The following is a 25,548-nucleotide window of genomic DNA, read 5'->3' on the forward strand; positions in this document are numbered from 1 at the left end:
ATTTCTCTAATTATTAGAGATTTAGAACACTTTCTTATGTGCTTATTGATACTTTTGATTTCCTTATCTGAAAACTGGTAATATATATTAAAATGAATCATTCTTATATTACATCAGATTCTATTTGGTAATCTAATAATTTATATAGTTACTGTTTTTGGTTGCAATGCCTGATATTTACAAAGTGCTCTATTAGATGCTATGAGAAAAGACATAAGTGAATTAAAAATGCAGTTTCCACCTTAGAGGAGCTTACAATCTAGTTGAAAAAAAATCTTATTTTCTCAGGTCGTGAAAAAAGACCATGCACAAACAGAGAAGGAGGTTAATATACGTTTTAAAAAAGAATTAATCTGTCAATTTGTAAATAGGGACTTTGCTACAGATTTAGCTATAAAGTGTACCAAACATTACATATATCAACATTTCCAAGCAATATAAATATAAAATTATTTTCTATGGTTTTTAGAAGCTACACATCTGTAAATTTGACCTTTAAATACATAAAAATGATTTAAATAGAAATATTAAAATGATATATCTCATATACATGTTCTTAACTACATATAAACAAAGCTGGATTGATTTTTTTTATTTCTGAAGTTATTAAAATTATTCAGTACTTCTGAAATATGTCTTAACTTTTGATATTTTAAGTATTTTTCAAGTTATCAAAGTCAGTGTTATTGTTTATTTTTAGATGACTTTAAACCTGCATCTATTGACACCTCTTGTGAAGGAGATCTTGAAGTTGGCAAAGGTGAACAGGTGACAATAACACTGCCAAATATAGAAGTAAGTATTGTCATCCACTTAAAATAAAAGAATGTTTAAATGCGAAAGTATAGTCTAACTAGAGTTTGAAGAATATTAATATTTTGAGTCTGGAGTAGAACTTGAAAAGTTTAAAGCACGCACAAAACTTTAGTTCTCTTAATAATATAACTGTTTAATAGTTCTAAGATTTTAGTAGCACATGCTGTTAGTTTGAAATAATTGCATAATCTTGTGTCTAAAAAGAACTCTTAAAATTTTAATCCATGTAATTGTTACCAGGTAGAACTATATCCAAGTCCTTCTATCAATCTGTTTACCTTTTTCTGAAAAATATCTAAAGATTTCTTGATAGAATGTTCCAGTCTTCAAACCAAGAACAGGTTATCATTTGCTTATATTTTAGGGATTTTTTTTTCTTTTCTAGAATTCTGAACTTAAATAAAATCTATGCATCCATATATACAGTAGAACAGAAAAAAGGATTGTTTTTGAAATTATATATCTATTGTATACATTATACTTTTCTTTTTAAGTATATAATAAATTTAACATGTAAACATTCAAAATCTTCTTACTTCTCTGTGATTCTTTTTGGCCTTCTGTTCTCTTTGCATTAAAAACTGCTTCAATTACCTTTTTTTCTTTTTTAAAAATTATTCTTTCTTTAGGGGAATGGGAAGGGTAGCCCTTTTTCTAGATCATTCTCCATTTCCACTTCTTCCTCATGGGGAAAAAAGAAAAAGTAATTTTTTTACTGCTTCATAATTGTCTTAAATACTTTGTGCTCTCTTTTGAGTTGTCCTAAGGAAAAATTGAAAATATAATGCTGAAATTTGTATATTGGTATGATGCAACTTATTCCAATTTGGTTTAATTGAGCAAATACTTATTAAGTGCTCAATGAAATTGCCCAATTCGACCCCCATTTGGGGCATAATATCAACACAGATAACGATAATACATAATAAATACATAAGGGAAGGAAGTGCAATGAAGGAAAGAGCATGATCATCTGGTAGATGATCTTATTCTATTAAATAAAGATTGTCCTGAGCCTATCAACTCAATTCTTCAGCCACTGAAAAGCTTTCTGTTGGTAACAACCACTGCCAGGCTGGACTATCCTTAAATTATTTGCTTAACAATGGATAGTTCCTTAAAATTGTGTGTGTGTGTGTGTGTGTGTGTGTAAAAAAGAAAAAGATTTGATATAGACTAGATTATTATCTTATCAAATGATTGCCCCTTACAATCTCAACAGAGGAATGACAATTGCTATATCAGGGACATTTCTTCTAACTTTGACCCAAAAAATATTTGTAAATTGTCTAATTTGTATAAAGTCTTCTCACTTTCCTTAAGAGCTAACATCCCTAACTCAAAGCAGCAGAGATCAAGGAGAAGCCACAAGCCTGACAGGTTGTCATTTGAAACTCTGAAAAGTTGTTAACTTAGTAGATTCCAGATACTGCTTGAGGAAGGAAAAATAAAAGAGGTACTAATATAGATTGAGAGTTGACTTGGTATTTCTATCATTTCTTTCTACTCAGTATTCAGTGAAAGCCCTTTGGGTCTTTGTTCTTTCCATACACTGAAAAGATTTTTTTCTTCGTCTTCTTTTTTTTTTTTTTTTTTAAGTAAAACGAATTTATTTCCAGGTAAGGCTTTCCTTCCCCTCCTCACACCGTAGAAGGCATCATCTGGCAAACAAATATATAATGTCTCATGTTAACAGTTTTTCAGCTCATTCTCTGGAGGTGAAATTTCACCAATTATTCTTCATATATAAAGTCTATAGCAATATATAATATTCTCTTGGTTCTACTCATTTCACTCTTCAGTATCTCATTTAGTTCTTTCCAAGTTTAAAAAAAACAATCTGCTCATCATTTCTTACAGTGTATTAATATTCCGTCACAATTATACCACAATTTGTTTAGCCATTCCCCAATTGATGGACATTCCAAAGATTTCCAGTTCTTTGCCCTTCCAAAGAGAGCTGCTACAAATTTTTGGAAAATATAGATTCTCTTCCTTTTCTCCCCCTTATCTCTTTGGGAAATAGACCCAGCAATACTCTAGGGCTAAGAGTATACACCATTTTATAGCTCTCCAAGTATAATTCCAAATTGCTCTCCAAAATGGTTGGATCAGTTCACTGTTCTACCAACACTTTATTAATGTCCCCACTTTTCCATATCCTTTCCAACATTTATTATTGTGCCCTTTTGTGCTTTTAGCTAGTATGATGTAAAATGAACCTCACAATTTTTTTAGTTTTTATTTCTGAAAAGGCTTTTTCTTATTCAGGAATACACTCAAAAAATTAATGGGTTAGTCTGGCAAGGAGATCTAGTTTAACTTATGTACTGACTGAGTTTTGTCTTGGGAGAATTTTCACTAATAATAAATCTTTTTGATTCACCTGAAGTTTCTCCTGAGAACATTAGAATTTAGTCTCTGTCTACATCTCTGTGGCAAAAGAGGAATGTCAAAGACCTTCAGTTCTCATGCAAATATTTAGGCTAACAAAATATTGACTATAGAAAATGCTTTATTTGACTCAACAACAAGAGCAGAAAAGAATTTGAATACAGTACCCTCTTTCTCCACTAAGCCCTACCTCCCCAAGAATCTATATAGTTCTCCAGACCTAACATGCTGTCCTGGGAATTTTTCTTCTGGCAAAGACAGGTTGTTGGAGAGTCAAAATAGTCCATTGCCCTAGTAAATCTTCCTTCGCTGAGACCTATACATACCTCTTGACTTCTAGCACTACACTGGGTAGTGTTACTGTCCTTCTGGGTGAATCTACATCTTAGAGGAATAAAGTTTTGTCAGCATATTTGCATAGCATAGATCATTTGTGTTTCTAAGGAAGGATAGAAAACTTCACTTATGGTTTTCCCTTTTGCTTAAAACTTTGAATTTTCCAATATGATTATGGTATGTCTGTTAATGATAAGCAATACTATTTCAAACATCCAAAATAATTTAATACTTTCAATAAAATATATGAATAAATGGGGGCAGCTGGTTGGCTCAGTGGATTGAGAGCCAGGCCTAGAGACAGGAGGTCTTAGGGTCAAAATCTGGCCTTGGACACTGCCTAGCTATGTGACCTTGGGCAGTGATTCTAAGATGGAAGATAAGGGTTTAAAAATATATAGATATATGAATAAATATCTAGAAGGGACTTAACTACTTAAGTAATTGACATTAAGGATTGCTGTTGTGCTTTATAACTTAATACAATGCTTTAAGGTTTGCAGTGTTTCAAGTATATTCCCATTTGATTCTCACAAAAGCCCTATAACAGAGGTACTTTCTCAGCCTACATTTGAGAAAACTGAGTCTCTAACAACTTGTAACTTGCCTAGGATCAACACAAGACTTTCCTGGTTGCTCAGTGGTTAGAGAGCCAATGCTGGAGACAGGATGTGCTGGATTCCAATCTGGCCTCAGATACTTCCTAGCTATATGACCCAGGGCAAGTCACTTAACCTCAGTTGCCCAACTCTTAGCATTCTTTTGCCTTGGAACCAATTCTTAGTATCAATTCTAAAACAGAAGGCAATGATAAAAAAAAAAAAAAAAGATTTGCCTGACTCCAAAAGAAGCTCTTTTCACACTGTGCCATACTGTCTCCAAATTAAAATGCTCACAATTAAAATTAACTATAAATGAAAAATAGTCACACTTTAAATATACACAAAATTTTAATGTCCTAGACTTATTGAAGTTTTGTCCATTTCTCTCCTTTGTCTTTTCATCTATTTCTTTTTCTTTTTCTTTTTCTCATCTACATCTTCAATGTGTCAGCTTTGGGGAAGGGCAGAGACAAGGGTTTAAAAAAAAAAGATTTGCCTGACTCCAAAAGTAGCTCTTTTCCCACTGTGCTATATTGTCTCCAAATTAAAATGATCATAGTTGCTATACATTATTATACGTTCCCTATACATTATTAGAGAAATACAAACCAAAACAATTCTGAGGTATCATCTCTCACCATCAGATTGGATAAAACGACCAAAGAGCAAATTGGCAAATGCTGGAGGAGATGTGGTAAAATGGGTACACTAATACACTGTTGGGGCAACTGTGAACTGGTCCAACCATTTTAGAGAGCAATTTTGAATTACACCCAGAGAGTTATAAAACTGTATACCCTTAGACTCAACAATACCTTTGCTTTGATTGTGATGGAATGCTACTGTGCTCTAAGAAATCAGCAAGATAAAATTTTTTTTTAAACCCTTACCTTCTGTCTTAGAGTCAATACTGTGTATTGGCTCTAAAGCAGAAGAGCAGTAAGGGCTAGGCAATGGGGGTCAAGTGACTTGCCCAGGGTCACACAGCTGGGAAGTGTCTGAGGCCAGATTTGAACCTAGGACCTCCTGTCTCTAGGCTTGGCTCTCATTCCACTGAGCTACCCAGCTGTCCCAAGATAAATTTTTTTAAAGCTTGGATAGAACTATATGAGATGAAGAGTGAAATGAGTAGAACCAAAAGAACATTACATACAGCTACATAGTTGTTATTTTGAGAAAAACTTATGAATGTCACTTCAGAGAATGAACTGAAAAACGTTAACATGAAGGACATAATCTACATATACTTATCTGTCTCCTGGATAATGCCTTCTCTGGTGTGGAGAAGGAAAGGAAAGGAGAAAGAAACTTAAAAAAAATTTCTACATTAAATAATGTTGAATGTATTTGATTCTGTCAGCTAGTATATAGTCAAATAGGGAGTTTAATGTGACTGGCATGTATCTATATGGATCTGTGCATGTGTATGAAAATGCCCTTAAAAATATACCCTTTTCAATAGAAATAAGGAAATAATTCCAGGAATAAAACATAATTGATTAAGGAGTATACTAAGTTCTAGGGGAGATAGACCATTGTTTAAGACATGATCCTTTTAAGAATCTAACAGTTTAGTAAGCTCCTTCTAGGAATCCTGAGTAATTATCATCTGAATAATTCATGATTTATATGATGATATAATCAAAAGAATGGAAGAATATAATTCTGGAAAACCTTTCTCCTTAATATATCTTTCTCTCATCTATTGTTCTACTTCCACTATAATATTTGCTAAGTTAACTAATATTGTTTCTGTTTCTCTGTGGGAATCTCTAATGCAAACTTTGAGACTATAGTCTGATATAGACATGTTGGAGGCAATTCAGTGTAGAATCAAATCTGACGAGATTTATAGCCAAGATGTTGGAGACTTATTCATATCTCTACTTCTTTAGTATGAAGCTTAGACCAACTTAGTAACTTATTAATCACCTTGGTTTTTATAGTTCTAGAACAATGAGAAACAAATAACAAAAGGTATATTCTTCAATAGGCTATGTATTCCACTCTCCCTCCCCCATTATGAAAGTACCCTTTCAAATAAACTCCAGAATTCTCAGTCACAATGGAAAACATGGGGAATTGATATTCTGTCTGAAAAATGAGCAAAATTATTTCTTTGGTTGGAAATTTCATTTTACTCAGAGATTTCTAATTTAATCATTCTAACAATATTATCATACATTAGTAAAGTATTAAATACTCTTCACTGCTTACTGGTATGTTCCTGTAAGTTAATTCTGTCATATTTACAGCCTATTCATTAGACTTCCTTTAAAACTCTGGATACCACTCCCTCTCCCCCTATTCACATCTCCTTTACTCCAGTCTCTAATAAAGAAATGGACCATTTCCTCAAATAAATCACTTAGTTATTTATTAAAATTTATTTATTCAAAATTATTCAAATAAATAATTTAGTTAATTTAATGAAAAATTATTTTAATAAATAAAAATTAAAATATTGGTATGTTTTAAAAATACATAATTGGGTCCTTCATGCCAAGCCATAATTTTTCTTCATTATATTCTCAGAGGACTAATAGAGATAATAGCCTCATGACACAAGAATTACAAATCAGACACTTTTTTTTAGAACTTTATGGATAGTGTCCAGCTCCATTTATTTCTAACATGTGGGTTACCATTCTCATTGGAGCTGGGTCCACTACAAATTCATATTACCTAGTCTCAAATGGATTCTCATTGCAGCAAAGTAAGCCATTTATTCCTCCACAATCCATTCTCTATCCCACTCTTGACAGAAGCTGTTCCAAATACTTTCTTTTTACTTTGTACTTCCCACATCATCATCTCCTTCAACTGTCACAGCTGGAGGTTTATATTAGCATGTCCAAACCATTTGCCATTAGCAGCCCATTCTTCCCTTAAAACTCCTGATATCACTCCCCCTCCCTCTATTCTCCTCTTCTTTACTCCAGTCTCTGATAAAAAGATGGACCTTTTCCTCATCAAGACTAATTCGTATCATCACACCTCTAATGAAGCATTAATGTGCCTATCTTCCTATATCAGCCCCTCCAATATTTGCTATTTGCCATTTTTGTCATCTTTGCCAATCTGATGTATATGAGGAGGAATCTCAAAGTTTAGTTACGTTTCTTTTATTAATGATTTGAAGCATTTTTTCATATGATTTTTTTATATTATAGAAGTCGTCCTTTGAGAATTGCCTCTTCATTCCATTTGACCATTGTTTCTATTGGGAATGACTCATTCTATATTTGAATCAGTTCCTTATAAGTTTGAGATATGAGATCTTTATCAAAGAAACTTTCTGAAAAGATTTCTCTCCCTCCTCTAACTATACTTTTTCATAAAGAAGCTGTTCAATTTTGTGATCGTGTCCATTTTATCTTTTATTATACTATTTATCCTTTTTCTGATCATGAACTCATTTTCTTTGTTGTGAAAGGAAATAACTTCCTTGCTTCTCTTAACTTATTTATAGTATAGATTTTTACATCTAGGTCTTATATAAAATTAGAAATTATGTGATATATAGTATGAGATGCTTGTCAAAACCTAATTTTTGGGGGCAGCTGGGTAGCTCAGTGGAGTGAGAGTCAGGCCTAGGACAGGAGGTCCTAGGTTCAAACCCGGCCTCAGACACTTCCCAGCTGTGTGACCCTGGGCAAGTCACTTGACCCCCATTGCCCACCCTTACCAATCTTCCACCTATGAGACAATACACCAAAGTACAAGGGTTTAAAAAAAAAAAACCTAATTTTTGCTACAATACTTTACAGTTTTTCTGACAACTTTTGTTTATCAATGAATCTCTTCTTTTAAACTCTAACCTTCTATCTTAGAATAAATATTAGATAGCAATACTAAGCCAGAAAAACAGCTCTCCCAGAGCTGATAAGCAACTCCACTGGGTTGTACAAATGTTATCACTTGATACTGGTTTCTATATTATTCATTTTTACCATAGCACTGAAACCCCAAATCATATATTCATATAAACAAGTGATAAGTCAATAAGTCATAAGTTTTTGTTTTGCATTTCTGCTCCCATAGCTCTTTCTCTCAATGTGGATAGCATTCTTTCTCATAAGTTTTTCAGGAATGTACTGGATTATTGTATGTTACTAGTAGTAAAGTCCATTACATTGGATAGTTCCACAATGTTTCATTTTCAGTGTACAATTTTCTCTTGGTTCTGCTCATTTCACTCCTGCATCAGTTCTTGGAGGTCTTTCCAGTTCACATGGAAATCCTCAAGTTCTGCAAAAGTCCTATCACTTAATTTTTATCCCTTTACAATCTTGCTTCTAAACTCATTACTCAACTAAAACTACTGTCTCCAAAGTTATCAGTGATCTCTTAATTTACCAGATCCAATGGTCTTTTCTCAGGCTTCATCTTCCTTGACCTCTGAAGCTTTAGAAAATTTTGATCACTTTTCTTTCTTGTACATACTCTCTTCTCTGGGCTTTTGTGACTCTCTTCTTTTTTGGTTCTCACTATTCTTATCCAACCCTCAGTCTACTCTGCTGGATCAGTATACCTAATTGTTAATGAAACTGGAGGCTTTGTTTTTGAGACTCTTTGTCTTTTCTTTTTATGCCCTCTCATGGAGGTCCCATGGGTTTGAGTATCCTCTCTGCATATAACTCAAAAACCGATATATCAATCAATTTACCATTATTAAGTGCTTGCTGTGTGCCAGGCACTGTCCTAGGCACTAGGAATACAAAGAGACAAAAGGCAATTCTTGCTCTCAAGAAGCTCACAGTTTAATGGGGGAGACAATAAACTAACAGATAATGTACAAACAAGCAAAATACAGGATATGTAGGAAATAATTAAAAGAGGGAAGGCACTAGAAATAAAATGACAAGGGAAAGGATTCCTCTAGAAGATAAGTGCCCTAATCTTTTTCTTATGTTTCAGAGCCACATCACCAAGTGCAAAATGGACATCTTATGCTGGATGATTTATAGGTATCACAAATTTGACATGTCCAAAACATAACTTATTAGCTTTCCCATTTCCCTGGCCATTAACACATCTCCCAAACTTCTCTATTTATATTGAATGTACCCTAATTCTTCCAGGCACCCAGATTCCTAATCTTAATGCTATTCTTGACATTATTCTCTCTCATTCATTTTATTTTTTTCTTCATTTTAAATTAATTCTATTGGATTTACTTGTAATGGAGCGTGGCATGGAATTCAGTGTATTTTAAAAATTGTAACCATTGCCTGTCACAAGCTTTAGAGCAATGTTCTTGCCTTCCTAGAACTACAGTCCATATTGCAGTTGGAGATGAATCATTATGGAAGCATGACCTGACTTCCATAAGTTCAAGAGGAATTCTTTGGGTAATTTCTCCATTTGTATTCAGCTGCTTTAAAGAATAAATGCTCAGCAGCCAATGTTCAAGATTTAGGATGCTACTAATTTAAGGAAGGAAGAAAATTCATTTTAAGAAGCATATGGAATGTGCATGAGGGACATAAAGTTTTGTCACAAATTTTACCTTATCCTTATGAATAAAAGCAATATATTTTGTGCTATCTTAAACCATTCTATTCTACTAAAGAAGGCAAAAGACCTTAAAATAAATATGTTCCTTCCAATTGATAATAATTGGCATTCTACTAATATATCCTCTTTTCCCCATCTAGCAGCATAATTTATACATGTTTATTTTTCCTACTTGAGTTTTATGCTTCAAGAACCTCTGATTTTTGTCAATGCTCTGTTAACTTGGCTTTTATAGTACTATTATAGTTTTTTAAAATTCTTACCCTCTATCTTAAGATTGATACTAAGGGGGGTGAAGGGGAAAGTAGGAGCATGAATCATGTAACCATGTTAAAAATGAATATTAATAAATGTTTTAAAAAAAGATTGATATTACATATGAATTCCAAAGCAGTAGAGTAGTAAGGGCTAGACAACTGGGGTTAAGTGATTTGCCTAGAGTCGTTATAGCTAGAAAGTGTCTGAAGTCAGATTTTAAGCCAGGACCTCCTATCTCCAGGCTTGACTCTCTATTTACTGAGCCACCTAGCTGTTTCTTAATATAGTTTTAAATAATTATTATCATTGTAACAAGTATATTTTTGGCATATTGATTTCCATTTATCTGCACAAATGAAATATTGTACCTTTTATGATTTGGTGAAGTCCCTTGGTAGGATAGCAGCAGTCAGTGATCTAATTCATATGAATATTCTTTCTGTCTGTGCTGTCTTATCCTATGAGATTCTTAACCATGTCCTCCTCTCATGGAAGATTGCTCTAAACAATGAAAAATTTCCTTTTAAGTTTTTTAATATTTGTATGAACAATTGGGCCATAAGTTGTATTGTTCTTAACTATTTTTCTTTGATGATATTTTACCTAACTTCTTAGTGTCTTTGATAGCAATATGTTATAGCCATCTACTGGATACAGTAATTTCTCCATTATTCTTTGGATTACCTGCAATTTAAATTACATGGATGTTATGGATTTTCACCATGGGGCTCTAATTTTAGGAATATAAGAAAGACAGAAAGTTCACATACATGAAAGAATTAAGTTTGGTGATAATTTTGGGCCTTTAGAATTAAGAGGTTTTTCATCTCCAAAATTCACTGATTGAATTAGATATGATCAATCAATAAACATTAAGTACCCACCACTTTCTAGGCACTATGCTAAGCACTCCTCAGTGCAGATACAAAAAGAAGCAAAAAAGTTCCTGCCACCAAAGGACTTATATTTTAATAGGGAGACGACATGCAAACAAATTTATGCAAAGGAAGGTATAATAAATAGGAAATAATTAAAAGAGGGAGAGGGATAAGGTTACTTCTAATTCTAAAATTAGATGATAAATTCTAAGTTAATGTTAATTAACTAGTGAAAAATTTTCAAATAGGGCTCAACTCCACCAGTAACTGTTTTCAAAGGCTCAAAGAAACCTTACCTAAAAGAATGTATTTTGATTATTAATCATGACACTGGAGAATGTCGACTAGAAAAACTCAGCAGCAACATTACTGTAAAGAAAACAAGGTAAGTGGCTTAATAAAGATAATGGATGTCTTATGTTAAAATTATTAAGGAAAGTAAAATATCATAGCATTATTATATTTGTATGTATCTGTTCAATGAAATAGTTTCTTATTTCTAAATTTTGGAGGGTAGGATTCTTGTTTTTTGTAAATCCCTATCATATTAAGTTTATTTTTTGTTTCTGAATGCTTGTATATTTTTCATGTACCTTATTAATAGTTTTCCTTCCCTGAATAACTTTTACTCATGTATTTCAAGAACATTTTAAACTCAGAATCTTTTGATTGTGGCATTTAATATATGTTGGCAGAGTGGCTAATAATTACAGAGACCATTTTTTTTAGATTTTCTAGAACAGCTCCAATTTCAAGAAGAGTGTATAGTTTTCAGAACAGATATCCTTTGTAAGATCATGTGTTCTTATTTTTAGCATACGTATATATACTTGTATTATGTATAATATGTGTTGTATATATACATACATATATATACATATATATACATATATATAAAATTGCCATCTACTAACTTAAACACAAGATTTTCCTTATAAGAAAAGGAGAGTGTACACTCTGTTATTTTAAAGATAATATGATTTCATTGGTGTGAGTGCTCCTTCCATTGCTATAGATCACATCCTTTTGATTCTATAATAGATGGATAAATGAATGAAAAAAGCATTTATTAAGCACTTACTTTGGTCCAACTAAGGGTTGTGCTAAGAGCTGGAGATACAAATGTTAAAAAGAGATAGATCTGGCCCCCAAGTTTATATTCTAATAGGGAAAGACAGTGCATATAGGGGAGTAGTGTCCAGGCAAAGGAGTTTTTGTCTGAGTAGTTACAGAGATTTTGAGTTGATACATAAAATTAACTGACCAATCCTTTCCAGAAATAACAGTAATGGTGTTATCAATTTGTTTACTATGTTCAGAGTACAAGGTGGAAGGCTAGGAGGGAAGGGAGGCATATGGTAAGATGGTTGTATGGCTGGATATAAAGGCAAAGCATGATTTGGTGAATAGGACTAGCAGTGTAGTCTTATTCTTTACTCTCTTCCAGAGAATAAGGCCAACTAAGTGAACTAGTTTCCCTCACTGAATCACCAATTAAGATGGACAATAGGGAATAAGTTCCAAAGATGAATGAATTAATTTCCCTAGGAACTGAGGGTCGGGATTTGTGATGTAGGGAGTAATAAAATAGTGAGATAGCACTAGAAAGATGGTTAGATGTTATGCGATATGAAAATGAAAATGGTCAGGTATTTAGGACCAGTAGGAAATATGGTGTGCTGTGGGCAAAGTTTTCATTCATTCTATCACCTGGGCTGGTGGTTGCATGGTCAGAAAATTCACCACCTAGAGTCCACCCCTCTGGCGATGAGACTCTCTAAATTTATAGTCTAGCCTTCGATGAAAAGCACACAGTCTATATTGAAATGTTTTCCAGTTTCTAGGGCCTTTCTGAATATATCCTCTGCTGGCATAGCCATCAAGAATCTAGGACTCATTGGAGGTATAGGAGTACAGCTTTAAGGTGAAGGATAAATCTAGTATATAGGATTAACAAATATAATAGATCAATCAATGCCTTGGAGGTTGATAATTTTATTAGATTGGGCATTCCCTCCATTGATACAAATCTCAGTCCCACTATAACTTAGTAGATGGGCTTCAAATAATTTCTCCTCCTGTGACCAACATGTCCATGAGTTCTCCCAAATTATTCCAGGTTGCTGCTTTCATAACAAATAAATCTTGTTTAGACTATGGTCCATACTTGAAATCTTTTCTCCCTTGGTGGAATCTGCGAAAGTTTTCCGTCCATGGCCCCAAATCACCTCTGTTTCATAATTCAATAATATTTTCCAATATGTTAGTGGATCTGTGATCTTCCTGTGGTGATGACTGTGAGCCATACATAATCTGTGATCCTTTCTCCTTTTTACTTATGTCCTTCTGTAACTTCAACTTACCTTCTCATTTTTATCTTTTCTTCAGGTTTGTTGTTCATGTAGATCTTTGCTCTAACTAGTCAATGATCTGACTGTACACAGGCAACTGATTCAGAAATGACTCCCCACACAAGCGATTAGTTGTTTCTTGGGAATATGTAATCAATTTTTGTTAAGTGATATCATGACAGCTAAACAGTAAGTTGGAATATTACAAGAATAGTAGGAATCATATCAAAGGTGACATTCTTGCTATCAATTAAATCAGAACACATAAGGATGTTGGAATAAAATGGATTATTCTGAGCTTCCCCTTTAGATGTTGTTTTCCTCCTTTCCTCTTTTTACATATAATTTTATGGGATGTTTGGTCATTTCATCTCATGCTTGTGATGACCACAATGAAGATTGCCATGAAAATAATTCATTTATATACTAACATGTATTACAGAAAAGGAAAATCTTATGACAAATGACATTTTCCAAATCAATGTATATGTCAACACTTGTTGACTTTAAAGCGAAGGTGAATAAAGAGTAGGATGGTTAAAAATATGTTGAAAAAGATGATTTGGTATTTAAAACAAGAGCTGGTAGATTACTCAAAATTATGCTTGTGTGTTATAAACACTTTCTTTAAGAGGAAAGTAAGAATATGTTAGATGGATATAGGGAGGATTGAATAAAATTGCCAAAAAATGAAATTACCTTTATACATTGACAGGAAAAGATGGGCAATTGATGTGGAAAATTTGTATAAAATCAGCTATCTATGATGTCAGACCATCAGCTACTTAGAATAATAGTCAAATTCAACACACCAAGTTGTAAAAAAAAGATAAAGATGAGAAGAATGCTAGCTCCAGTCTGATCTTGAGTCCACTGAAACATTGAGACATAATTTTTAAAACCCCCAAAAGGGGGAGCAACCCTTAAAGACATGAGCCTAGAGCCAAGCAGAGATATATCCCCAAAAGAGAAATGTCTTAACATGCTTTCTAGTTTTATGATTTCTTCTACATAATTCTGGTGTCTGCTCTTGGAGTAATTTCTTACTGACCCTTAAGTTGCAGCCCATTTGTAAAGCTAAAATAATCAATATATTTCAGTTTTATATGACATACTCTCATCGGAGAATAAAAAAGATTAAAGAGATGGGGGACCAAATATTCTAATTATTTCACCTTAAAAAAAAGGTAAAATGAATGAAATGTCCTCCTACTTTTTGGATTAAGTACAAATTTGATTGAATTTCTTTAGCAGTTGATTTTTTATGTGTCTTAACCATTCACTAAAGTTGATGAGTAGCAGGCAAAGAGGAGACGGAACATCTCACACTTTTCTTCCAGTTCTTTTCACCATTGTATGTCTGATTGTATTTCTGTGGTAGACCTTTATGCCTCTCTCTTTTACTGTTTCTTTGATTCTTTCCAGACCCTCCCTGGAAGGTTGGGGTCCAACTGAGGATATGCTACCTGCATTTTGTGCTTCCTTCTGTTAGTCTCAATGGGTTTAATAGGCCTGTGTGATCAACCAGGTGGGTTGCTGTATTCCTTGAGATCAGTAGAGTCTCAGAAAATCCTATTATACCTTTATATCTGTCCTGAACACCCACCTAGAACTTCATTTTGGGATCATGAAAAATTGGAAATGACTGAAAAACTTCTAAATAAGATTTCTTTAGCTGTATTCAAAGCTTTAAATTGTCATATAAATGTGAATTGTTATTGCTATATCAAATCTTAGTATGTTATATCACCTATAACTCTTTCATATAATTTTTAATGGCATCTATGATTTAGTTTTTTATGTACTCACTTGGGATATATTTTTTGGGAGACCTCCATTAGTGTCCCTTTTTACTATCACCTCATTTGTCTTAGGTTTAAATTTCCTAATAATAATTTTTTTGTCACAGTAAAAGCTCAATAGATTCTGCTTCTGCCCCTTACCTTTACTCTTTGTGTATCTACCTGCCTCAGATGTATTCATTATGAACAACATATGGTAGGACTCTGGTTTTTAATCCACCTTGCTATCTGCTTCCATTTTATGGGTGAATTCATCCCATTTACATTCATAGAGAAGAATATACAGATGGTAATAATAACTATCTTGATTTCCTCTTTTAATCCTACCCTTTCTACCTTTAATCTTTCTTTTCACACCAGTGTTTTGCTTTTAATCACTCCTCCCTTCCCCCTCCCTTATTTTACTCCAGTCCCTACCCCCTTTCTTATTCCCCTTCTGCTTCTCTATAGAGTAAGATAGGATTCTATCTCCCAGTGAATCTGGCTGTTCTTCCTTTCTGAGGCAATTCCAATGAGAGTAAATAAATTACCCATCACCACCCCCAGCCTACCCTCCACTGTATAGTATTTTCCCTTGTGCCTCTTTTTGGGATATAATTGACCCCATTTTACTTCTCTCCATTTTTCTTAGTACAATCTTCTTTTTCACCCCTAAATTTTTTTTTTTATATGATTCTAAATAGCTTATGTAGTGCAGAGAGGGGGCATAACTGCTTTTGCAGAATTTCTATTGTCAGTTAAGGCTTTAGAATCTTGGGAAAAAGTTTCAGTTCGACTTGGGAACTCGTGGAGGGAACCAGGGTCCAGCTGAGCTCCTTCTTCTTGAGATTGAAACCTAGCTTAGTTTTGCAGTTTTTTGAGATTTGTTAATTTAGATAAATCCTTTGAATTTCCTACCCTACCTTATTTCCTACCTTCATTTTCCTTACCTGAATGTCTGAGAAGAGTGAATAGGAGAGTGAATCAGAGAGTTATTTCAAATCTGTGAGATATTAGTCCTACCCTTGTAGCAAATAATTTATTGAGTATTTGTATCCAATTTCCAACCCCCCTTTTTTTTTATTAGACATTTATTAATATTCGTTTTTAATCTGTTTACATACTTTATGCCCCTACTTTCCCCTTCACCCCCTGCTCTCCCCCCACCCATGGCCAATGCACATTTCCACTGGTTGTACCATGTGTCCTTGTTCAGGGTCTATTTCCCATTCATGTCCGCCTCAGCCCATGCATTCAAGCAATTGTTTATCTTATCTGTTTCCTCTCCTGCAGTCCTTCCTCTGAATGTGGGTAGCATCTTTACCATAAATCCCTCAGAGCTGTCTTGTGTCATTGCAGTGCTGCTGGTACAGGAGCCCATTACATTTGATTTTACCATAGTATATCAGTCTCTGTGTACAATGTTCTTCTGGCTCTGCTCCTTTCGCTCTGCATCACTTCCTGGAGGTCTCTCCAATTTGCATGGAATTCCTCCAGTTTATTTTTCCTTTTAGCACAATAGTATTCCATCACCCGCATATACCACAATTTGTTCAGCCATTCCCCAATTGAAGGACATCCCCTCATTTTCCAGTTTTTTGCCACTACAAAAAGCGCAGCTATAAATATTTTCGTACAAGTCTGTTTATCTATGATCTCTTTGGGTTTGGGCATAGTTCCAAATTGCCAGCCAGAATGGCCAGATTATTTCACAACTCCACCAGCAATGCATCAATGTCCCGATTTTGCCACATCTCCTCCAACATTCATTACTCTCCCCTTCTTTCATTTTAGCCAATCTGCTAGGTGTGAGGTGATACCTCAGAGTTGTTTTGATTTGCATTTCTCTAATTATTAGAGATTTAGAACACTTTCTCATGTGCTTTTTGATACTTTTGATTTCTTTATCTGAAAATTGCCTATTCATGTCTCTTGCCCATTTATCAATTGGGGAATGGCTTGATTTTTTATACAATTGCTTTAACTCCTTGTATATTTGAGTGATTAGACCCCTGTCAGAGTTTTTCGTTATAAAGATTTTTTCCCAATTTGTTGTTTCCCTTATGATTTTGACTACATTGTTTTTGTTTGTACAAAAGCTTTTTAGTTTAATATAATCAAAACCATTTAATTTATATTTTGTAATTTTCTCTAACTCTTGCTTGGTTTTAAAATCTTTCCTTTCCCAGAGATCTGACAGGTATACTATTCTGTGTTCACTTAACTTATTTATAGTTTCCCTCTTTATATTCAAGTCATTCACCCATTCTGAATTTATCTTGGTGTAGCGTGTGAGATGTTGATCTAAACCTAATCTCTCCCATATTGTTTTCCAAATTTCCCAGCAGTTTTTGTCAAATAGTGGATTCATGTCCCAAAAGTTGGGCTCTTTGGGTTTATCCTACACTGTCTTGCTGACATCATTAACCCCAAGTCTATTCCACTGATCCTCCCTTCTATCTCTTAGCCAGTACCATATTGATTTAATGACTGCTGCTTTATAGTATAGTTTGATATCTGGTACTGCTAGGCCCCCTTCCTTCACATTTTTTTTCATTATTTCCTTTGATATTCTTGATCTTTTGTTATTCCAAATGAAATTTGTTGTAGTTTTTCCTAAATCAGTAAAGAAGTTTTTTGGTAATTTGATAGGTATGGCACTAAATAGGTAAATTAATTTGGGTAGGATGTTTCCAAACCCCTTTTGATTTCAAAATCACCTTGAGAGCTGAGTAAAGGCAGGTCCTTTCTCAGTCTCACATTCCTGCTTCCCTTCCCCCACCTGAGGTTTCTCCAAGTGGCTATTAGGGCTTCCTTGATCCTCAACCCTGTCAATCTATTCCAAAAGACAATAAACCTCTTTTGTATTTAAACAAGTCCTTTGGCTACTTATTAGTTAATTAGTAAGAGAGGGAGGGAGGAAAAGAGAAACAACATACTCTCTGGGTTTGAAGGAAGCTGAGGGTGTCCATTTTGAAGGAAGTGTAACTTCAAACAAGTCCCTTCCTGTGAAATTGACTAAAGCCTGTAGTCAATTTCAATCTGTCTTGGCTGTATTGTGTCCTTTACTTGAAGGGATCAGTCTATTTCCCTTCAATGTTTTGTCTTAAAGTCCCAGTCTGTATTTCCTTGCTACTGTTTGTCTGCTTAGATTAATTCATCCTCTCCCTTGAAACCCTTGTTCCTTCAGTGTTATACTCCCTAAACTCAGACATTCCCTTATTTCTCCTACCACCTCAACTACTATCCTTCATCATTGAGCCTTCCTCATCCACTATATTGCCTTAACTTCCCTACTACCTAGTCTATTCCCTTGATTACCTCCAGCCTTGGGTCCCTTGTCTTGTCTTATTCCCTGATCCTACCAGTTATTACCCCTAGTTTCAGCCTCATATTACAGCCTACGTAATCCCCATATTACATCTTTCCAGTCCCCTATAACACTTATTACTACACTCTCTGTCTATGTATACTTCTTCTAACTACTATTATAATAATAACAATTTTTAAGAGTTACCAATATCATCTTTCCATATAGGAATATAAACAGTTTGACCTCACTGAAGCCCTTAAATTTTTTCTCTTTCTTATTTACCTTTTAATGCTTCTCTTGAATTTTGTTTTTGGACATCAGATTTTCTGTTTAAGGCTGATCTTTTCTTCAGGAATGCTTGGAAATCTATTTTATTAAATGACTGTACTTTCTCCTGAAAGAATATAGTCAGTTTTGATGGGAAGGTGATTCTTGGTTATAAACCCATTTCCCTTGCCTTCCAGAATATCATATTATAAGCCTTCTAGTCCTTCAATGTGAAAGCTGCCAGATCCTGTATAAACCTGATTGAGGCTCCATGATATCTGAATTATTTCTTTTCTAGCTGTTTGTAATATTTTCTCCTTGGCCTGGGAGCTCTTGAACTTGGATATAATGTTCCTGGAAGTTGTCATTTGGGGATTTATTGCAGGAGGTGATCTTTGGGTTCTTTCAATTTCTATGTTACCCTTTTGTTCAAGAATATCAGGGCAAGGGGCAGCTGGATGGCTTAGTAAATTGAGAGCCAGGCCTAGAGATGGGAGGTTCTAGGTTCAAATCTGGCCTCAGATACTTCCTAGCTGTGTGACCCTGGGCAAATCACTTGACCCCCATTGCCTAACCCTTACCATTCTTCTGCCTTAGAGCCAATACACAGTATTGACTCCAAGACAGAAGGTAAGGGTTTAAAAAAAAAAAAAAGAATATCAGGGCAGTTTTGTTGGGAAAAGCCTAGTCTTAGGGCAAAACAACTCATAGTGCTGAGCCCTTCAAGCCAGCAGCAGAGGAGACAGAATTCTGAAAGCTGATGATTCTGTCTCCTCTGTTGCTGACTTGCAGGGCTCAGCACTATGTAGGCGGCTTGAAAGAACCTAGTGCTATGGACTCTTAGGCCTCACTATGGGCTGGTACCAGGGCTTGGGACTTCAAGGGGTGGGTCTGAAGTACACTTTTGTTGGTGCAGCCTGGGTCCCAGGATCCAAAAATTGGTCTATGCCCAGGTTTGGACCCTGGCACAGTAGGTGTGTGTGTATGTGGAGGGATAGTTGGCCAGTACACCTCTTTGTGCAGTTTTGCTTCTTGTTCCTCCTTATTCCATGAAAATCAACTCTCTCCACTTACCTTTCAAGTTGTGTTCAGCAGGTGAGTTTTTCACTTCATCTTGCTGTTGGTTTTTGACTCCTGTTGTTTTGAGGTGTTTTTTTTAAAGATTGTTTTAGTAGGACTATCAGAGTGGTTTCAGCTTTCACTGCTACTAAGCCACCATCTTGGCCAAGGCTCCCATAATAATAATTTTTTATTTGTCTTTTTCTAAATATTGTTTTCCCTGGAAGAGAAAACAGAAGGTTTTTTTGTAATCTTATATATTTTTATTTTATGAGTTTAAAATACATTATTCTGAAAAGCCCTTCACTAGACAGGCAAAGGAATCTATGATAACATAAAAAGGTTTAGAACTTCTTCTGCATGGCATATAAATTTAACAGTTGTATCTGGGCAGTAGGGTATTTTCCTATTTTCAATTTAAAGCCCTCTTCATTAGATCAGTATCTTATTGGCATGGACATCTAGACAATCCTCATTAGCTGGACTCCATCCCCAGTCTAATGTGCAGCATATTAATTCAAAGTACAAAAAAACAAGACCTATCTGGCACAGTCTTCTTACCCAACTCTTCATTTCTCATATCTGTCTTCTAATAAAATTCTTATATTCAAGCACTAGCAATAATGAAAATTCTACTTATGCCCTAGGTTTTTCCCTTTCCTCCTTAGCATTTCATAATATTCAGAGATACTTTCCAGGGTCCTTCTTGAAGAAGCAATCATTTCTTCACAAATCTCTAGTAATATAATAATTGTCACTCTACAGATTTAACATTCCCTAAGGAGGCTAGCATTGTGCTTAGTTGGTCTTGTCAGACTGATATACAGGCCACTTTCATATACTTCATTGGGAGTTGCCAACCACCACATTATATCTTCTAAATGTCCAAAAATTAATATATTCACTACTGAAAACTTTAGTCTTATGAAAATGGGAAACTACTTCTACTTAAAAAAAAAACATAGTTTTCCTTTCTCTTGAAATCTCATGCCCATTTTTCTCTTTTTCTTCAATATCACATTCTTCATACTATGCTAGAAAGAATAGTCTATTCTGAGTCAGTGGAAAAGGGTTTGAATCCCAAATCCCATAGTCACCTAACCTTGCAACTGTAGTTCCCTTTTCTATACATTTCAGGGATTTGGACTATATCCTTTCAAAGATCCATTAGAGCTCTAAATTTTGTGATGCAGTGAATCTCTTGAATGATTTGAATTCAGTCAGTCATTCATTCAATAAGTATTTATTAAATGTGATTCATTCAATCAACAAGCCTTTGTAATGCCTTCTGTGTATTGGGCACTGTGCTTTGGAGGCATGAAAACAAAAACTAAGCAGTCCCTACTTTCAAATAGCTTATATTTATTTTTGGAAATAACATGAACATCCAGAAGTAAATAAAAATGCCAGGTAAATAAATAGTTTCTGTTTTTGGAAGAAAGAGCCTTTAGCAAATGGAAGGGCACAATAGGAAAGACCCCATGTAGAAATAGCATTTGAGCTGAGCTTTGAAGAAAATCAGAAGTCAAGGGGGCAAAAAATTAAGGAGCAAGTATATTCCAGACATAAGATATAAACCACAACATATAGAAATAAGAAATAGAACGTCATGAGAAAGCAGCATGTTGCCCAATATGACTTGATAATAGAATGTGTGAAGAGGAATAAAAAATGTCTGGAAAGGTAGACTATTGTCAGACTGTTAAGAAGTTTCTATTTTGTCCTGGAGGCTTTTGGAATCCTTTGGAATTTTTTGAACAAGGGATAGATCAAATACATGTTTTATGAATATTCATTTGTCAGCTGTGTGGAAAAGATTAGACAGGGAAGTGTCTTGAAACAAGGAAATCAATTTGAAGGCTATTGCAATAGTCCAGGCAAGAGATAATGAGGACATGAATTAGACTGGTGGGTATGTGAGTGGAGAACAAGGAGCGATGGTTATAAAAGATTTTGTTGTTAACCAGAGTTGGCAACTGATGGGATATAAGGTGTGTGAGAGAGTGATTTCTCCAAAGTCTTTTTAGCATTTTTTCCTTCTGTATTTTCTACTGGGAGTATTTCTTCTATTCAGTTGGAGAATATTTTATTATTGTTGTTCAGTCTTATTGACTCTACATCTAACAATATCCATGGGGGTTGTCTTGGCAAAGACACTGAGGTGGTTGCAATTTCCTTTTCCAGTATGTTCCTATTTTTTATAGATGAGGAATTGAGGTAAGTGGGGGTTAAGTGATTTGTCCAAGATCACACAGCTAGTAAGTGTCTGAGGTTGGATTTGAACTCATATTCCTGGTTCCAAGGCTGGCACTTTATCCACCCAGCCACATAAGTCCCTCAAATGCCACTCTATTGAGTTTGGATTTGATCTTACAGAGAGTGAAGAACACGATGCAGTAGAAACAATCTTGAATTTGACATCAGAGACCCTAGCTTTGAGTCCCAGCTCTCACGCATTGTCTGTTTAGCTTTGAGTAAGTTGCTTAATTTCTCCAGCCCTCAGTTTCCTTATCTATAAAATAAGAAGATTGGATTAGTTGGCATCAGGGTTGCCTTCCAGCTCTATATGTTTTATCCCAGCATCTTCAGTAAGGATTATTCAGTCTTATTGAGTAGAGTAATACATTCAAAGCAATATGCTAGAAACAGTGAATCAGATGATAGCTTGTAATGTTGTAATAAAACGAGGGAAATTGGATAGGCAATCATGACAGTTATTAAGGCATGATAGCAATTAGTAGATAAACATTTATATAGTACTATATAGTACTATATTCAATTTGGGAAACACCATGTACATACAGAAGTAAATAAAAATGCCAGGTAAATGAAAAGTTACTTCTTTGGAGAGAGGAGTCACTAACAATTTCAGATGTAATAAGAAAGACCATATGTAGAAAGTAGCACTTTAGTTAAGCTTTGTTCTTGTTCCTCAGATCCTGCCAAGGACTGTGCTAAGTGCTCTATAAATATTATTTCATTTGATCTTCACAATGCCCTTGTGAGGTAGGTGCTTTCATTAGCCCTATTTTACAGAAAAGGAAACTGAGGCAAATGGAGCTTAAATGATTTGCACAGGATTACATAGCTAGTAAATGTCTGAGGCTAGATTTGAGTTTTGAGTCTTCCTGATTTGAAGCCTAATACTCTATTTATTGCTCCTCCTAACTGCAAGGTGATAAAAAGCGATATTTAAGTATTAACAATAGAAATGAAAAAGAATGATTATATGTGGGAGAATATTGCAATGGAAGAATTGATAGAAACTGGTGACTGACCAGATTTAGAAAATTAGGGAAAGGGAGTAGTTACTGTTAAGTCTTTCATCAGTCCTTAAAATCATCAGAGATTCTATTAACTACTTTTGTTAATATACGAAAGATATTGATTCACTAAGGATCCAGATGGAAAATCAATAAACAGCTTAATTTTTTCCATCAGGATTTATTATATGGCTACTATGTTTTAGGTTCTATTAAGATGCTATAGATACAGACACAAAAATGTTTAACAATTTCTGCCATCCGATAGCTCATTCTTACCAGGAGAAATATCATAAATATAGCCAGGATAGTTTCTGGACTTAGTATTACTCTAGGTCAGTAATGTTGAACCTATGGCATGTGTGCCAAAAAAGGGCATGCAGAGCCCTCTGTGTGGGCACACCTGCAGTGGTCCAATAGAGTCTGTTACTAGAAAGCCAGAGAGACTTGGGGTGGAGCTGCTCCCCTCCCCCTCTCCATGCCCCTGAGGACAATTCCTCACTTCCCCCACCCCTCTGCCCAGCAGCCAATGGGAACATTTCCTCCCTCCCCAGTCTAGGGTAAGGGTGGGTAAGAGGGGGACAGCACTTGGTCTTGGGGGTGAGGTGGGGGCAGGGCCCAGCACTCCATCTCTAAAAGATTCACCATCACTGCTCTAGGTTAAGTCCCCAAAGCATTGCTAGTTACGTCTCTTCCCTCAAGGTTCTACAAGCCTTCTTGGTTCTGTTCTTAGATTCTTCTAATGCTCTCAGTTCAAACCCCCATTGCAGTGAGTGTTTCTTCAACAATGAATTCCCAGTGATTTTTGCCTGATATCATTTAGCCACTTGACATCAGTTAGACTTTTCAAAGGAATATTTACTGAGAAAATAGAGCATCCTCCTAATCCAGGGCTAGTCTCCCCTCTCCCATCTTTGGTCCCTAGAGGGAATGAGTTCAGATTTAACATGGTTGCTAGAAATTATTTGTTCTCACCAAGTTAATTTCAAAAGTCAGTAAAACTGATGGGCAGCTTTGCTCCATTGCCTATAGGGTCCAGACCTATTGCTGGGCTAGGTAAAGTAGGTAGCTCTTCAGGAGCTATACTTGAGCACCAGGATGGATTCCAATTTCTGTACTTCCAATGACTCTTCCAGTCTTTTGAAGCACACAGAGCCACATCTTAGTACATTCCATTTACAACACTCATTCACAGAGACCAGGGGAAAGTGGCCTCAGTCTCATACAGTACATGTGGCAAAGCTTCTGACTACTAGAATTCTTTTTATCCCCTTCATGGGGGGGGCTTTGCAACATGTACTGTATGAGACTGAGGCCACTTCATGGAGTCAGTTAGCATTTATTAAGCTCCTACTATGTGCCAGGTATTATGTGGGGATTCACAGAAAAGCAAAAAACAGTCCTTACTCTCAAAAAACTCATAGTCTAATGGAGGAGATAATATGAAAACAACTATTTATAACCAAGATATAGAAAGGATAAATTGGAGTTGATCACCAAAGGAAAGGCACATATGAAATTCCCTTTAGATATAATGGAGCTTTCTGTTAGACTCCTTTTAATCTTTTTTTTTTTAAATCCTTACCTTCCATCTTAGAATCAATATTGCAAATTTGTTCTAAGGCAGAAGAGTGGTAAGGGCTGGGCAATGGGGGTTAAGTGGATTTCCCAGGGTCACACAACTGGGAAGTGTCTGAGGCCAGATGTGAATCCAGGACCTCCAATATCTAGGCTGGGCTCTCTATCCCCCAAGTCAGTGATGGGCAAACTTCGGCCTGCAGGCCAGATGCCTGGGTGCCCCCTGAAATGTTCTATCCTGTTGCTGGACATTATTCCTAATCTGAGGAATACAATGAGTAGGATACAATACAATGAAACTTCTAAAGAGTTGCCTTAGAAACAGACTGACAGATGAGCATTTCCTTTCCTTTGGCTCCCTCTTTAAAAAGTTTGCCCATCATTGCTCTAAGCCACCTAACTGCCCTCATCTTCTTTTTAGTCTTGAAGTTGCCTTTCCTCAGTGTATGCTGTTTTTCTACCATTGTGGTCAACTGCTATCAACTGTTGGACCAAGGATACAGCTAGGAAACTGATTAGAACCCCCAAATCCTTTGATCCTCTGAAGTTCACAAGACCATCTTCCAGTAAGGAAGATTCTCACAGCTAAGTAATATAGTAGATAGAGAGCTGCGCCTGGAGTCAGGAAATGGGAAGAGAATGACTATTTTATATAGCACATATGTGCTAGGTAATGTGCTAAACACTTTACAGATATTATCAGAGAGGAAGATCTGAGTTCAAATGTGGCTTTAGATACTTACTAGCTGTATGCCTCTGGGCAAACCATCTAACTTGTTTGCCTCAGTTTCCTCAACAATAAAATGGGAATTGTAATAACACTTAACTCACAGGATTGTTTTGAGGATCAAATGAGGTAATATTTGTAAAAGTTCTTAGCATGATGCCTGGCACATAGTAGGTGCTTAATAAATGCTTACTCCTTTGAGGGGAGGTTCTCTCTCCTCTTTCTGAAACCAAATATCTCCCTTTCCTCCCTAGATGTCTAGATATTAAAATTTCCAATAAGTTTAATTTTAATAAGAATTTTGACAAAACTTTTTTCACCTTTTCTTTATTTTTATAATTTCAATTATTTAGAACTTTTAATATTTGAAAACCTCTAGGGGAAGAACATAATATGCAATTATAT

The 25,548-nt window shown here is 35.2% G+C and overlaps 1 protein-coding gene across 1 annotated transcript in view; it reads left to right on the top strand.

Moving 5' to 3' along the window:
* The window catches only part of EAF2 (ELL associated factor 2), a 74,207-nt gene that overhangs the window by 14,909 nt on the left and 33,750 nt on the right, over nt 1-25,548 (top strand). Inside the window, exons 2-3 of the mRNA XM_044666745.1 lie at nt 701-795; nt 11,053-11,189. Of these exons, the coding sequence (XP_044522680.1) occupies nt 701-795; nt 11,053-11,189 (232 nt within the window). The remainder of the gene's footprint in view (nt 1-700; nt 796-11,052; nt 11,190-25,548) is intronic.

This window comes from Gracilinanus agilis, chromosome 3 (assembly GCF_016433145.1).
Source record: "Gracilinanus agilis isolate LMUSP501 chromosome 3, AgileGrace, whole genome shotgun sequence".
Classification (NCBI taxonomy): Eukaryota; Metazoa; Chordata; class Mammalia; order Didelphimorphia; family Didelphidae; genus Gracilinanus; species Gracilinanus agilis.